Raw genomic sequence first — 14,333 nt, 5'->3', positions numbered from 1 at the left:
AAATAAAGTTAACAACAATTAGGTCAGACCATCGCGGGTGAAGTGAGTGGGCGGAGCGTGGATTGTCTTTGCGGGTTTTAAGAATGGTACGCGCGGAAACTATACGTACAAGTGTTATCTACATATGTCTGCGCGCCCACGCACACTGGAATGTTTATTGCAATCGACCAAAAATTTGATGTAGTTTGGATATTGACATTCAGTTTTTTTTCTTTGTTTCTTAAATATAATCAGTATCAGTAAAAGGTAAAAGTAAAAGTGTTATTTTTACCGGTACAAGTTTAACAAACATGAGTAATAAACAAATTACATGCCAATAACATCGCTTTATCTCTTTCATTTTTGTTTGAAATAGAAAAGTACTTTAAGTACATTAGTCCAAGGCAATATAAAAAAGTAACTAATAACTACGGCGATAGAGTTTAATTACATGTGCTTCGATATTAAAATTAAAATGTTTAAATATCAAAAAAAAATAGTGGCTTGGGATTTGAACCGCTGACCTTACGTACCAACGGCGGCGAACGGTAAGGCCACGAGACCAAACTAGCATATATGATGCCAACTTAAATTTGATGTTGGTTTTATCTACCTAATATCTGTCATCCGCGTCGAATACTTTTAGTAAATTTTGAAAAATGGTTTGATGCAAAGTGTCAAATGAATGTAACAGAAGTAGTTTGTTCCAAATTGTATCACAAGTATATAGAGATAGAGTTCAATTTTGTCAAATGTACCGATATTTTTGCGCACCTTGACTGCTTCGTTACTTATGACGCTGTGGCTGCTACGATATTTATGAGCATCTTGCATGTACTCATATATTTGACGCTGTGCATGTACCGATGTATTTGAGCAGGGTGAATGTATCTTTTATTTTGAGGACTTTTGTTGTACCGATATAATTGAATACTGTTGGTGTACCTATATATTTGCATATCTTGTCTGTGACGATCTATATGACGCTGACTGTACATAAACAATATAAATAATTCATCGTCTATCCAGAGACTTTTTTGTTTTGTTATAAAAGTACAGTCAGCGTCATATAGATCGTCACAGACAAGATATGCAAATATATAGGTACACCAAAAGTATTCAATTATATCGGTACAACAAAAGTCCTCAAAATAATAGATACATTCACCCTGCTCAAATACATCGGTACATACACAGCGTCAAATATATGAGTACATGCAAGATGCTCATAAATATCGTAGCAGCCACAGCGTCATAAGTAACGAAGCAGTCAAGGTGCGCAAAAATATCGGTACATTTGACAAAATTGAACTCTATCTCTATATACTTGTGATACAATTTGGAATAAACTACTTCTGTTACATTCATTTGACACTTTGTATTAACATTATAGGTTGTCCGGAAAGTTCGTTCTGATTTTCGATATAAAGCTTACAATAGACTGTAGCTGAAGTGGATTCATTTTCGGATTTCCACCATTATCAAACGTTACAAAAATTTCTATATTGTGAATAATTTCATTTCAGTGGTTGAGATAAAAACTAATTTTTAAAATTTTATCCAATAATAAAAGACGTTTTAGGTTTAGAGTCGTACCAATATAATTTAAAAACATTTCCAAAAATTTGAGAGAACAGGGTTTCAATTTTCCTTATAAAGCGGCACGAACTTACTGGGCAACCCAATATTTTTCTTCTCCTGTCATAACGCTTAAATATAAAAGTTTGTCACACCGAATATGACAGATACGTATTAACTAATATCAAATTTTGCTTTGTCACAATATATATATAATACTAGATTGGCGCAGTATTCTAGTATGTTTGCCGTAATATGTAAGTTTACCGGTTCGAATCTCAGGCTACTTTTTTTCATTTTATCAATCACGGGGTTATTTTTTCATAACCAGTAAAAATTTGGTAATGTAAAATTTTGCTCGACAATTTTTTTTTATAATTTTCGCTGTCGGGTAGAAAGAAATTTAAATAAAGTTAACAACAATTAGGTCAGACCATCGCGGGGTGAAGTAAGTGGGCGGAGCGTGGATTGTCTTTGCGGGTTTTAAGAATGGTACGCGCGGAAACTATACGTACAAGTGTTATCTACATATGTGTGCGCGCCCACGCACACTTGAATGTTTATTGCAATCGACCAAAAATTTGATGTAGTTTGGATATTGACATTCAGTTTTTTTTCTTTGTTTCTTAAATATAATCAGTATCAGTAAAAGGTAAAAGTAAAAGTGTTATTTTTACCGGTACAAGTTTAACAAACATGAGTAATAAACAAATTACATGCCAATAGCATCGCTTTATCTCCTTCATTTTTGTTTGAAATAGAAAAGTACTTTAACGGTCAAACTCATTAGTCCAAGGCAATATCGAAAAGTACCTAATAACTACGGCAATAGAATTTAATTACATGTGCTTCGATATTAAAATTAAAAAGTTTAAATATAAAAAAAAATAGTGGCTTGGGATTTGAACCGCCGACCTTACGTACCAACGGCGGCGAACGGTAAGGCCACGAGACCAAACTAGCATATATGATGACAAACTTAAATTTGATGTTGGTTTTATCTACCTAATATCTGTCATCCGCGTCGAACACTTTTAGTAAATTTTGAAAAATGGTATGATGCAAAGTGTCAAATGAATGTAACAGAAGTAGTTTATTCCAAATTGTATCACAAGTATATAGAGATAGAGTTCAATTTTGCCAAATGTACCGATATTTTTGCGCACCTTGACTGCTTCGTTACTTATGACGCTGTGGCTGCTACGATATTTATGAGCATCTTGCATGTACTCATATATTTGACGCTGTGTATGTACCGATGTATTTGAGCAGGGTGAATGTATCTATTATTTTGGGGACTTTTGTTGTACCGATATAATTGAATACTTTTGGTGTACCTATATATTTGCATATCTTGTCTGTGACGATCTATATGACGCTGACTGTACTTAGGCTTGTAAATAATCAAGCGTCAATAGCCTAATGGTTAAGGGTACGGATTTCCGACCACGAGGTCGGGGGTTCGAATCCCGCCAGTCGACTATTGTCGTAAACCATATTCTAGCACAAGCCTAGAGCTTAGTTGGAATGGTACAAGAAATATTAGTAAATTTCCAAAAAAAAATGACTATACCTGTCTGGGGGTGCAGCAGTATTGGACGTTGCATTGGGTGTATGAGTTGTGTGAGGCGCGTGAGGCGCGTGAGGCGCGTGAGGCGTGTGAGGTCTCACAATGGGTATGGCGGCGGTGGGTCTGCGCTGCGCACGTAGCGGCTGCGGCGGCGGCTGCTCCTGTTCCGCGCAGTTGTAGTACGTCACACCACCGGCCTGTGTCTGACAATATATATATCTTACTTCTTACTAATATTACCAATGCGAATGTATGGATGGATGTTTGAAGGTATCTCCAGAACGGCTGCATAGATCTCGCTGAAATTTGTCATAACTGTCGACCATAATCCGGAAGAACACAAAGGCTACTAATTATGTTTTTTTTATAATTCTACATTGGATAGAGTCGCGGGCGACAGTTACTTAAAAATCTAATTAGTAGCCGTTGAACCATTTTGGATTTAGGTGATAAAAAACATCGATTCATACATTCGCATTTATGACAGTCCATCTTGGATAACAGAGAAACCTCTATAAGCGAGATACTCGGCGTAGATGGAAACCTCTACAAAGAAAAAAAATAATGTGATCCTGTCTCCTGTTATCCAGATTTGACTGTATTAGTAAGATTTCTAATGTCATATAATACATATTTTGACATTTGATGTTCTCTTTAAGTTGCTTCCTTAGTAAACTCTGATTCTGAGTACACACGTAGTTCAGAAAAGTATATAAATTCTTATACAGGGTGTCCCAAAAGGTTACGTACATAGGAAGGGGGATGATAGCGGTGGTCACAAGGGTCACCAGTAAAATTAAATTAAAATTCCCCTCTGGATATAAAAAAAATAAAGGGCATTTTTTGAAAACTTAAAAATTTTACACCTTCTGGATCAATTTTGTAACCGATGACCTACAAATATTGCTATATTTAAAAAAAAAGCTATTATGTTATTGTCAATAACCCTTTATCAATATGAAATAAAAAAAACAATACAACTAACAAAGATTTTAAAGGAAATTAAAATTGCCCCAGAAGGTGTAAAATTTTTAAGTTTTTAAAAAATGCCATTTATTTTTTTTAATACCCAGAGGGGATTTTTTATTTTATTCTTCTGGTGATCCTTGACCACCCCTATCATCCCCCTTCCTTTGTACTTAACCTTTTGGGACACCCTGTATATCAAAGTATATAATGTACATACGTAGTTGTGGTGCTGGTACATCTGATGTGGGTATGCGGCGGGAGGCTGCGCGTAGATCGGCGCGCCACCGAACACCGCGCCACTACCGCTTTGCTGGGGGTAAACAGAATTTACACATTTTTTATTCACATTATTTTTGATGCACTCTCGTTTTTTATATTCACACTAGTGATTTCCCGTGACTTCGTTTGTGTAGAAAATAATTGCCTACAATATGCCCGAATTCTTCTGCCACCGTCCCGTCAAAGTGCCGCCAAAATTGCTTTATTCGTTCCGCAGATTATCCCGGAGCAAACGCGACATTGCGGACAGAAAAGGCAACTTTTTGTATAATGAACACCGCTAATTGTCCTGACTGTACGTCTGTATACACACCTGCATATATTGAGCTGGCATCATGGCGGGAGGGGCATATCCTTGAGCTGGGGGGATTTGTCCTGAAAATTAACACAAAACTTGACATTATTTCTCCAAACAGACAAATAACACATTCACTGTCATTCGCCTGGCGATTTCATATCTTACAAAAAAAATAGCACTGTACATGTTAACACTTTCACTGCCACTTGAACGTATACTAGTAAACACCAGACTAGTGGCAGTGAACGTGTTGAGATTTACAACTCACCTATATGTTGTTGAGGTGGTATATTGTGCATGGTGTGGTGAGGATGGGAGACCATTTGCGGCGGCTGATCCAGTATACCAAGTCTCACCTGTCAAATGAAATGTATGGAGTTGTATGAATCTTAAAATACACAAAGTTGCATTATATTTTGGTAGCACTATAAAAATAAAAAGTATATAAAGTATAACGATCAAAATTAAAATATTAGATGAAGTGACAGGTTGTTGGTTGGTGAAGTGACAGGTTGTTGGTTGGTGAAGTGACAGGTTGTTGGTTGGTGACGCGACAGGTTGTTGGTTGGTGAAGTGACAGGTTGTTGGTTGGTGAAGTGACAGGTTGTTGGTTGGTGACGCGACAGGTTGTTGGTTGGTAAAGTGACAGGTTGTTGGTCGGTGATGTGACAGGTTGTTGGTTGGTGCAGTGACAGGTTGTTGGTCAGTGAGGCGTACCTGTTGCGAGTGCTGTGGCTGCATAGCCTGGTGCGGGGGCGAAGGTCCATGTGGTTGGCTCACGTTATTACGATGCACCTGACAATAATAATATTTATTATTTAAAAAGTGATAAATCTTTTATACAGAGATTTTAGTCTCAGAAATGAACGGTTAGCGGTGTAAACTCACATTCAAAGGTTGTTGATGCATTAACTGCTGGGGATGTATCTGGGGTACTGGGCTGCCCTGATGCTGCGACTGGTTGGGACCGTTACCTGGATAATCTGTAACAAAGTGGTTATATGAACTTTCGTTTTGTTCCTGCCCGGCTCCTTGTGGGTAAAGAGTGATGTTAAATAGCTATTACCTTAATTAATAACTGGACGATGCAAAAATAATTTTTCAAATCTATTTAGTAGTTTTTGAGATTAGGGAGTACATTGCAGTTTTTTATATTACGACTAGCTGCCGCCCGCAATCCGTCCGATCGGAATAAAGAAAATAGTAACCTATGTGTTGTTCCACTATCCCCTTGTTCCTTAGACATCCATCCATTCATTTATAAAATTTCATATTTATAATATTAGTAAGATAAGATATGAAGAGGCATATAGACCCTTTTTCCACTACTGCGACTAGCACTTATTTCTATTAAAAATACTTATCAAACTAACCGTCAACATTTTGTCCATTATCCAACATCTCGTACTACATAAATAAAAAAAATCTCAAACAAAAAGTACCTGCATGATATCTATGTTGTTGATTCTGTTGTGTTGGTTGTTGTGTCGTTTGCGGTTGTTGCGTTGGTTGTGGTGTAGGTTGCGGTTGTTGGACACTTTGTTGTTGGACACTTTGTTGTTGGACACTTTGTTGTTGGACACTTGGTTGTTGGACACTTGGTTGTTGTTGTTGCGGTTGTTGCATTGTTGGTTGTGGTTGTTGCGGGGAATATGTCTCTGCGAGGGGTCGTTGTCGCAAACTGCTGTACCGCTTACTACCACCCGCTTTTGATTCCGCATCTGGATATTAAAGAAATTAATTTAAAAAAAAAATAGATGATATTTGACATATCTAAAGCCAAAGGATATCAGCGGGGATAGACGTGCATACGGCTCGAAGAGATTCCGTAGCGAACTTCAAAATGTATGGAACTGTCGCACGACGTTAGTTATCGAAAGTTATTGTCAGTTCATTTTGTCTAGCCCCGCTGAATCAGTGAGAGAGGCGGTGCTATAGTTGGTTCTGTCCGAATATTTATAAAACCTACATAGACATAGAGATTTATTTTTCCTTTAAAAACAAACTAAAATATTGTTGTAATTCCACAGTAAAAGAGAATTTTTATAAATATCATATATCTCAAAAAATGCTATTTAACCAAAACTTACTTGCAGTTGTTTGCGGTTGATTTTGTTGCGGTTTCGGTTGTTGCGGTTTCTGTTGGGGTTTCTGCTGTACTTGTTGAGTTTGCGGTTTCGTAGCCGCATTATTCTGCTGCGGCTGTTGACGAGAGATACAACTATACGTATAATACAATCTTTAGCTTGGGGTCACCGAACGACTGACAATTTCGTTAATTTCTTATCAAACTAGATTACAAACTGTCAACATATTAAATACACGAGAAGAATCTAGGTACATAGTAGTCGATGTGATCTTCCAGACTATGTTCTACATCTATGACAGACTTTTGTAGTGAAATTTGCAGCAATTCTGGAGATACCTTTTAAGAAACATCCATCCATCCATACAACTAAGCATTCACATTTATAATATTAGTAATATGTATAAAACCACAAACCTGTGCTGGTGTTGGTTTCTTCTTGGCCTGTTCAGTGGGCACAGGTCGCTGCTGCGCCACCGGAGCGCTCACCCGCCGCGCTGCTGGACCCTCACTACACGAAACATCACATGTACAGACAAACTGACTGTATTCTATTACTAGCTGTCGCCCGCTACTCCGTCCGCATAGTAATAAGAAAAAACTTCGTTAGAAGACTATGTATTCTTCCAGACTGTTCTACATCTGAGCGAAATTTCATCAATATCCATTGTATCGTTCCGGAGATACATTCTAACATCCATCCATCCAAGAGATTTTTTTTAAATAGGCCATCTATAAGCATTAATTTCTAATACTAAAGTAAAAAAACTCACAAAGGCTTATAATCAACACACAACTTTATCATTTAGAAGCCTCAAAATAGTATTAACATCTTAAATCAACACTAGTCTTCCATATCAATCAATTAACGACTCTGAGTACAGCTGTTAACTCAGTTAACAATATTACTTACGTATTATTAGAAATCGTAGTTATAGTAAGATTCTCCAACGCTGGCAACTTGTCTTTGGCCGCTGGTTTGACATTTTTGACTTTGACAGGTTTGACTGCGGGCTTCGCTTTGGTCTTTATTGATGCATTACGTCTCAGCTGACCACTCCTGTCCGATGAATCATTTGATGCCGGTTGAGATTTGGACCTTGGACGAGGGGCTCTTGTCTTTCTGCTGGAACTAAAAAAAAATCTAGTAATAAAAATAGCCTATTTTACTTAGTGATAATTTAGCTTTTTAATGTTTTTTTATATACATTCTTCCAGACTATGTTCTATGTCCGTTCCGTCTAGCCGTTATGGAATACCTTCAAAGTAATCCATCCATCTAAACATTCGCATTTATAATAGTAAAATACACACTTGAACTTTGGCGGTGCATCTAATTCTGGGAAGTCTTCAGGGTTGGGAGGTTTGCGAGGCTGCTGCGCGGCCTGACGACGGTACGCCTCCTCGTCTTCCCAGGTACGAGTGTACTTATTAGGTCCACGTCTGTGTAAACAAAATTAAACTTTATTAGTAAGCAAAAAGGATTATAATTGAATAAGCAAAAGTATAAAAAAAGTTAATTAAATATGCATAAATACAAGATATTTGTGGATACTGTAATATATAAGTTAAGCAACAAAAAAACGTACGGAGAACCTCCTTTTTGAAGTCGGTCAACAAATGTAACAAAGATTGTAGAAAAGAAAAAATAAAGCTTAGAGAATTAAATAAAATAACTCGTGTCATGCAAAGCCATGCAGTATTTAGTGGACCACTCAAACTGACCGCCAATTCCGGAATCTCCATGTAAGGCATTAAACATTTTTTTTTAATTCTTAATTAAACAATTACTAGATTTAAATAAACATATTAAAACATAATTATATTTAAAATCTTTCTTCAATGTATAAATAACTTTAATATATAATCATACTAGCTGCAGCCCGCGACTCCGTTCGCCCGCAAAAATAGACTTTATCAGTAGCCTATGTTTTACATTTGTACCAAATTTCAGCGAGATCCATGAAGCTATTCTTTAATACCTTCAAACAAACATCCATCCATCCATACAAACATTTATAATATTAGTAGGAGGTAAGGTTTTATTTCCTTCCTTTAGCACTTTCATTGGATTATATTACTCTTATTAATAAAAAAAATCAACCAAGACATTTTAATTTAAAAGGGCTTAGTCAAGGTGATGATGATGATGACAGCGGTGATGAAATAACATACCCATATCGTCTATTCCTACGCGCATGAGGCGGTGCGTCTTCATTCCTTATATCGTAGCCGTATATCGCAACCAACTCGTCACGGGATTTTGGCATCTAAAAAATGAGAAGCTATATAGAAATTTGAAAATCGCTTGCAACTTGTCTATTTCTAGTACATTAACGGCGGGTTTCTGAGACCAAAACCTCCATTAAACATATGTTTTGTCAAAGATGTGATTTACGATTATGTTTTATATAAAGATTTTAGTCTCAGAAATCCACGGTAATTATGCTTGTAGAAGACATCATAAAATATATTTTTTTATATTAATAAATTAACTAAACCGAACTATTTGCGTTTCCTCATTGGTACAATTGATTTGAATTCATTTAACCCAATGGTGAAAAAAAAATTCCAATAACTAAATATATACCGGAGCGTCGGTGGCTCAGTGGTCAAGCACTTGACTTGCAATCTGCAGTTCTTGCGTTCGAATCCCGCCATGTACCAATGGGTTTTTCGATTTCCGATTTACATATGTACATCTATCCGACGTTCTTACTGTGAAGGAAAACATCGTGATGCAACCTGCACATATCTGAGAAGAAATTCAAAGATATGTGTCAAGTCAACCCGCACTTGGCCAGCGTGGTTGATTATGGCTTTATCACCCTTAATTTAGGGTAGGCTCTGAGCCCCTCGGTGGAGACGTATAGTGAGCTGATGATGATGTTGAAATATATAGAAAAAATTGAGCTGTGGGTTGTCTAATGAATAAACATCTACGTACCTGTTCATTTTCATTATATTTGTCATGAGACCATTTATTTACGGATTCCGACTTGCGAGGCGGTCGCCTGCGCTCAGTAGGCGCTTCAGAGCCTTCCTTCTTCTCTGAAGCCACATCAGATGTTGTATTGGCCGATTCTTCACCACTGAAAAAAGAAATAAAAAAATATATCAAACTTTACTCTGTATGACGTCACAATTAGATGTTTATATAATACAAAACACAAAACAGTTAACGTCGAAAAATAATAGAAATTTGTCACTCACCATGGGTTTCTGAGTCTAAAATCTCCGTTTATGTCGTATTGTTATCTCTGTTTTGTCAAAAAATTATAGGGATTAGGATATGTTTTACAGAGGTTTTGCTTTCAGAAACCCACGGTTAATGAACAAAAATATATGTCTTACTAACTGCCGTCCGCGACTTCGTGCGCTCGGAATTCAAAAAAGCTATTTTTATCAACTTATTTGTTCTTCTAAACTATTTTCTACATCTATGCCAAATTTCATTAAGATCCGTTGAGCCGATTGATCTGGAGATACCTTCTAAAAAACATCCATCCATCTAAACATTCGCATTTATAATATACATAAGTAAGAAGTTAGAGAGAGTCCTTTGTTTTTTCATACAAGTACAGAAACATTGATATAAGCAAAGCGTACCCAAAGACTGACATAAACAATATTGTTAAAGTACATCAAACATTTTTTTTTATCCTTTATCATTTACTATCGACCTCATTGTACGGAATTTATACTTGTATGGATTCAGATTGGTAGTGAACGTTACATTTAAGAGATATACTGTTTAAATCATTCGCACGAGCGCTTTTTTAACGCCTCGTTAAAACGTTGGCTTCCAAGCGATTAACGTTTCAAAATCACTCTTATTTCCTTCACCCAAGGCTCAAAATGCAACAGCGCGATTAAAAAGCTTCACGTTTTAAGCTCCGCTTTACAACAAATAGTCTTCAAGCTCAAGGTCATCGGCGAGCATCACCTCCCCCTGCACCCCGCTTCACCTCGATGTACCTAAAGTTGCGCAGCGCCTCTCGCGAACTTGAGAGCCATCAAGATATTTGAAAAGACTTATATATAGAAATGTTTGTTCTATTTATAGGCCATTTTTAGCGCGCTTGAAAAGCCTCGTGCGCGATATCAGAAACGAACTATATCAGCATATCACAACAGGATCATCCAAAAAAAACTTATAATAATATATGCTATAACTTATATAAATTTAGATTCCATCATTATTATAGTAATTTTCTAGAGATACGACGAATCTCCATTGAAATAGGATTTAAAATCCATGTATAAAGTATGAAATAGTATTCAAAATAGGTTGACATACATATATCTGTCTCCCTTCCTCCTATAGCTGTCCTTCTAACTTCCTTTTATATAAATACTGTTTATTTTTAAAATAGAATAAAAAACAAATAGTTCTCTAAAAGAAACATGCCAGTATCAAACTTTCTATCGGCATAACGCACATGTTACGTAAACATTGACTTAATGGCTCAACGAACAAATAGGTCAATGCACTAACTTCACAGCTGATCAATCAACTGTTAATATCAATAGTTGAAATTATTACAAATCAATATTAACAATTTTTGATGACTAATGATTAGATATAATGACAAAGTCTAAAATATTTGATTAGCTGTCGCACTCGACATTGCCCGCGCGAAATTAAAAAACTTAGCCTATGCTCTTCCAGACTATGTTCCACATATATGCCAAATTTCACCAAGATATGTTATATATGTGTGTAATCCATCCATCCATGTAAACTCTCGTATTCATAATAAACCTCTGTCGGCCGAATTAATTAGTAGCTTATATGTTCTTTTAGACTATGTTCTACATCTATGACAAATTTCACGGAGGTCTGTTAAACCATACTAGGAATACCTTTTAACAAACATCCATCCCTACAAACATTTGCATTTATAATATTAGTAAGATAATAAGGTTTATTTATATCTATTTTGACGTATTTTGGAGTCAAAAAAAATATATCGCCTTTTGAAATAAGACCTAATATTTTTTCAGTAATTATTTCAAGTTTGTTATAAACTTTACCTGGCAGCAGTTCGGTCATCATGTTCATAAAACGTCCCTCTCTTAGGTATGTATTGAGGATTGCTCCTGTCTTCATCATCATCAACCCTTCTCTCAGTTTCCTGAAATTAAAACAATAAATAATAATCAAATAACCGCATATTTAAAACGAATAACGCAAAGAAATAACTATCTGGTACATATCCGTGAAATAATACCAGTCCCACTCACTCTGATGAAGGGCCATCGATGGGCTCAAAACTAGTTGGTGCTGCCACCGGACGAATATACGTGAGTGTTTAGCCATTTATTTAAGTTTACAGTTCCAGACTGTATCTATCTATTTTACTAATTTGATCCAGATATATTCAGCAATTCTTTTGTTATGAGGTAACAAACATACATCCATCCATCCAAAATTTAACATTAAAATACATAAAAAATATTAAATAAATTTACAATATAATTGTAATAAAAATTAAAACATTCACTTCAAAAGCATGTTACATTTTTCTAACCCAGTTTTGAAGCACAGACTAATAAAAAAACAAAATCACTTGACTGCTAAAAACTTTCACTTGCAGTTTCTCTATATTAAAATCACTAGAGGCTGTCAATATGAGAATTTAAAAAAAACTTTTTCCCATACTTTTCAAAAAAAATTTTTGTGACTGCCACTGTTTGCCTTGAGGTAGCATTTTCAGCTGCACCAGGCTTGAGGTGGCCGAGTGCAGATGGCACTTAGCCTAAACCTCGTTTAAGAGTAACTAAGCTTGAGGGCTCCCTCAGGAACCTCGCCTCGGGCTGTTACTTCGTTATTATTACCAGATTGGGAAAACATTTCAAATTAGTAAACTAAATCCCAAGTACTTTTATTTCTTTAATAGAAGACTATTTATAATTTTGATTATCTCACTTTATGTTTCCACTGAGAATCTTGGAGCCTACCTTAAGTTAGGTTATGTTGAATGTCAAAATAATTGACTAAATTAATTATCTACATGACATTCTTATCAATATTATAAATGTGAATGTATGGATGTTTGTTAGTAGGTATCTCTAGAACGGCTGAAGAAATCTCACTAAAATATGGCATAAATGTAAAACAAAGTCTGGAAGAACACATAGGTTTTGAAATTAAGTTTTTTTAATTAAGCGCATTTATGGGCTACATCTTGTATGCTATAATTAGGCAAAAGCTTAGTAACTGAATGTGTACAAAATGTTGCATACAATAAAAAGTTATCTTCATACTTTGTGGGAATAAATATCAACAATATTACAATGTCAAATGAGATTACGCTGATAGTAAAACAAAATTATTACTCATTACAAAGTTTAATATTGTTTCTCACCGTTCAATTATTTGTATTTCTTTTTTTAAATATTTTTGTTCTGAATGTTTCCACCAAAGATTTATAACTCTAAATAGTTTTTTTGTGGTAATTCTGGCCAGTGTTGTCATTTACATAAAAAGTAAAGATATACAACCTCTTTTCATATTTACATTTTACATACCTAGCTGTCGCCCGCAACTTTGTCCACTCGGAATTAAGGAAAACTTTAATTAATAGCCTATATGTTCATCCAGACTAAGTTCTATATATATGCCAAATTTCAGCTAGATTGATGCAGCGGTTTGGGAGATTACTTGTAACGTTCGTCCAAACATTTGCATTTATAAGATGAAATATTAATATAAACAATCTTATTAGAATATCCTGTTTTAACATCCTGACAGATGTCAATGGACATTGTTAAGCAAATTATCACCTTGACCTCTAAATCGACGGTTGGAAAGTCGCTAACGAAGTAACAATTACCTGATTCTCGGGATCTCGTTCAGAATTTTCTGATTCACTCGCGGCTGAATCGTAATCGGATTCGATCGCTGCCCCGTCCTGCAAAGGTTCAGCGACTTTAAGAAGTTGCATATCTATACACTAAACACCACTGATGAAATAATTAAACACGATCAATAACAAATTAAACTCTAAACACAGCTACGACAGCTTGGTGAGTGGAGCCCAAACCGTGACCTCAATAAAACGAAAAGAAATGAACATTCCGGCACGCGACCGCGAAGGAGAAAGTTCTGTCGCAATTATTTTGCCGCCAACATGAAAGTCCATTCTCCTTGCTGGTCGCTGTCTAACCATATAACTCACGGTTAACGAGTTGCTGCGATCATTATCCTGAGATGCATCCGAATATTCGCCGGAATCATCCTGTTCCCTTCTTCTAACTACGGACGTCATACTGGCGTCCTCACGGGTTACTTGTATCACTTCCAGATTGACAATTTTAATTCACAGTTTAATGCAGCAAATGTTTGCCGACGATTAACGCAATTATTTTCAGTAGATATCCCCTCCTGATCAACAGAATACGCAAGAACGTCAAATAAACAAGAAAAGAAATCAAGCGGCCATAAATGTTACGTTCCTTTCCACGTTATTTAAAATTTAGTTTTCGGCATACCTCTATATTGCTGTAGATGAAATTCAAATCAAATGTATAAAGTATGCAGAATATTTACATGCATATACCTAATAACA

The 14,333-nt window shown here is 36.0% G+C and overlaps 1 protein-coding gene across 3 annotated transcripts in view; it reads right to left on the bottom strand.

Annotated features, from left to right (window-relative positions):
• The window catches only part of btz (CASC3 exon junction complex subunit), a 21,883-nt gene extending 7,667 nt beyond the window's left edge, over window positions 1-14,216 (bottom strand). For all 3 annotated transcript variants that reach the window (XM_013326560.1, XM_013326569.1, XM_013326576.1), the window contains exons 1-11: window positions 13,944-14,216; window positions 13,599-13,676; window positions 11,797-11,897; window positions 9,707-9,851; window positions 8,935-9,029; window positions 8,074-8,202; window positions 7,673-7,891; window positions 7,177-7,270; window positions 6,764-6,875; window positions 6,116-6,394; window positions 5,562-5,656 (exon numbers count right to left, since the gene is read on the bottom strand). In XM_013326560.1, the coding sequence (XP_013182014.1) occupies window positions 5,562-5,656; window positions 6,116-6,394; window positions 6,764-6,875; window positions 7,177-7,270; window positions 7,673-7,891; window positions 8,074-8,202; window positions 8,935-9,029; window positions 9,707-9,851; window positions 11,797-11,897; window positions 13,599-13,676; window positions 13,944-14,033 (1,437 nt within the window). In that variant the 5' untranslated portion in view covers window positions 14,034-14,216. The remainder of the gene's footprint in view (window positions 1-5,561; window positions 5,657-6,115; window positions 6,395-6,763; window positions 6,876-7,176; window positions 7,271-7,672; window positions 7,892-8,073; window positions 8,203-8,934; window positions 9,030-9,706; window positions 9,852-11,796; window positions 11,898-13,598; window positions 13,677-13,943) is intronic.
• Between the last annotated feature and the right edge of the window lie 117 nt (window positions 14,217-14,333).

The sequence above is a fragment of the Papilio xuthus genome, unplaced genomic scaffold (assembly GCF_000836235.2).
Source record: "Papilio xuthus unplaced genomic scaffold, Pxut_1.1 DF829758.1, whole genome shotgun sequence".
Lineage (NCBI taxonomy): Eukaryota > Metazoa > Arthropoda > Insecta > Lepidoptera > Papilionidae > Papilio > Papilio xuthus.
This window is presented reverse-complemented; position numbering and strand designations above follow the sequence as displayed.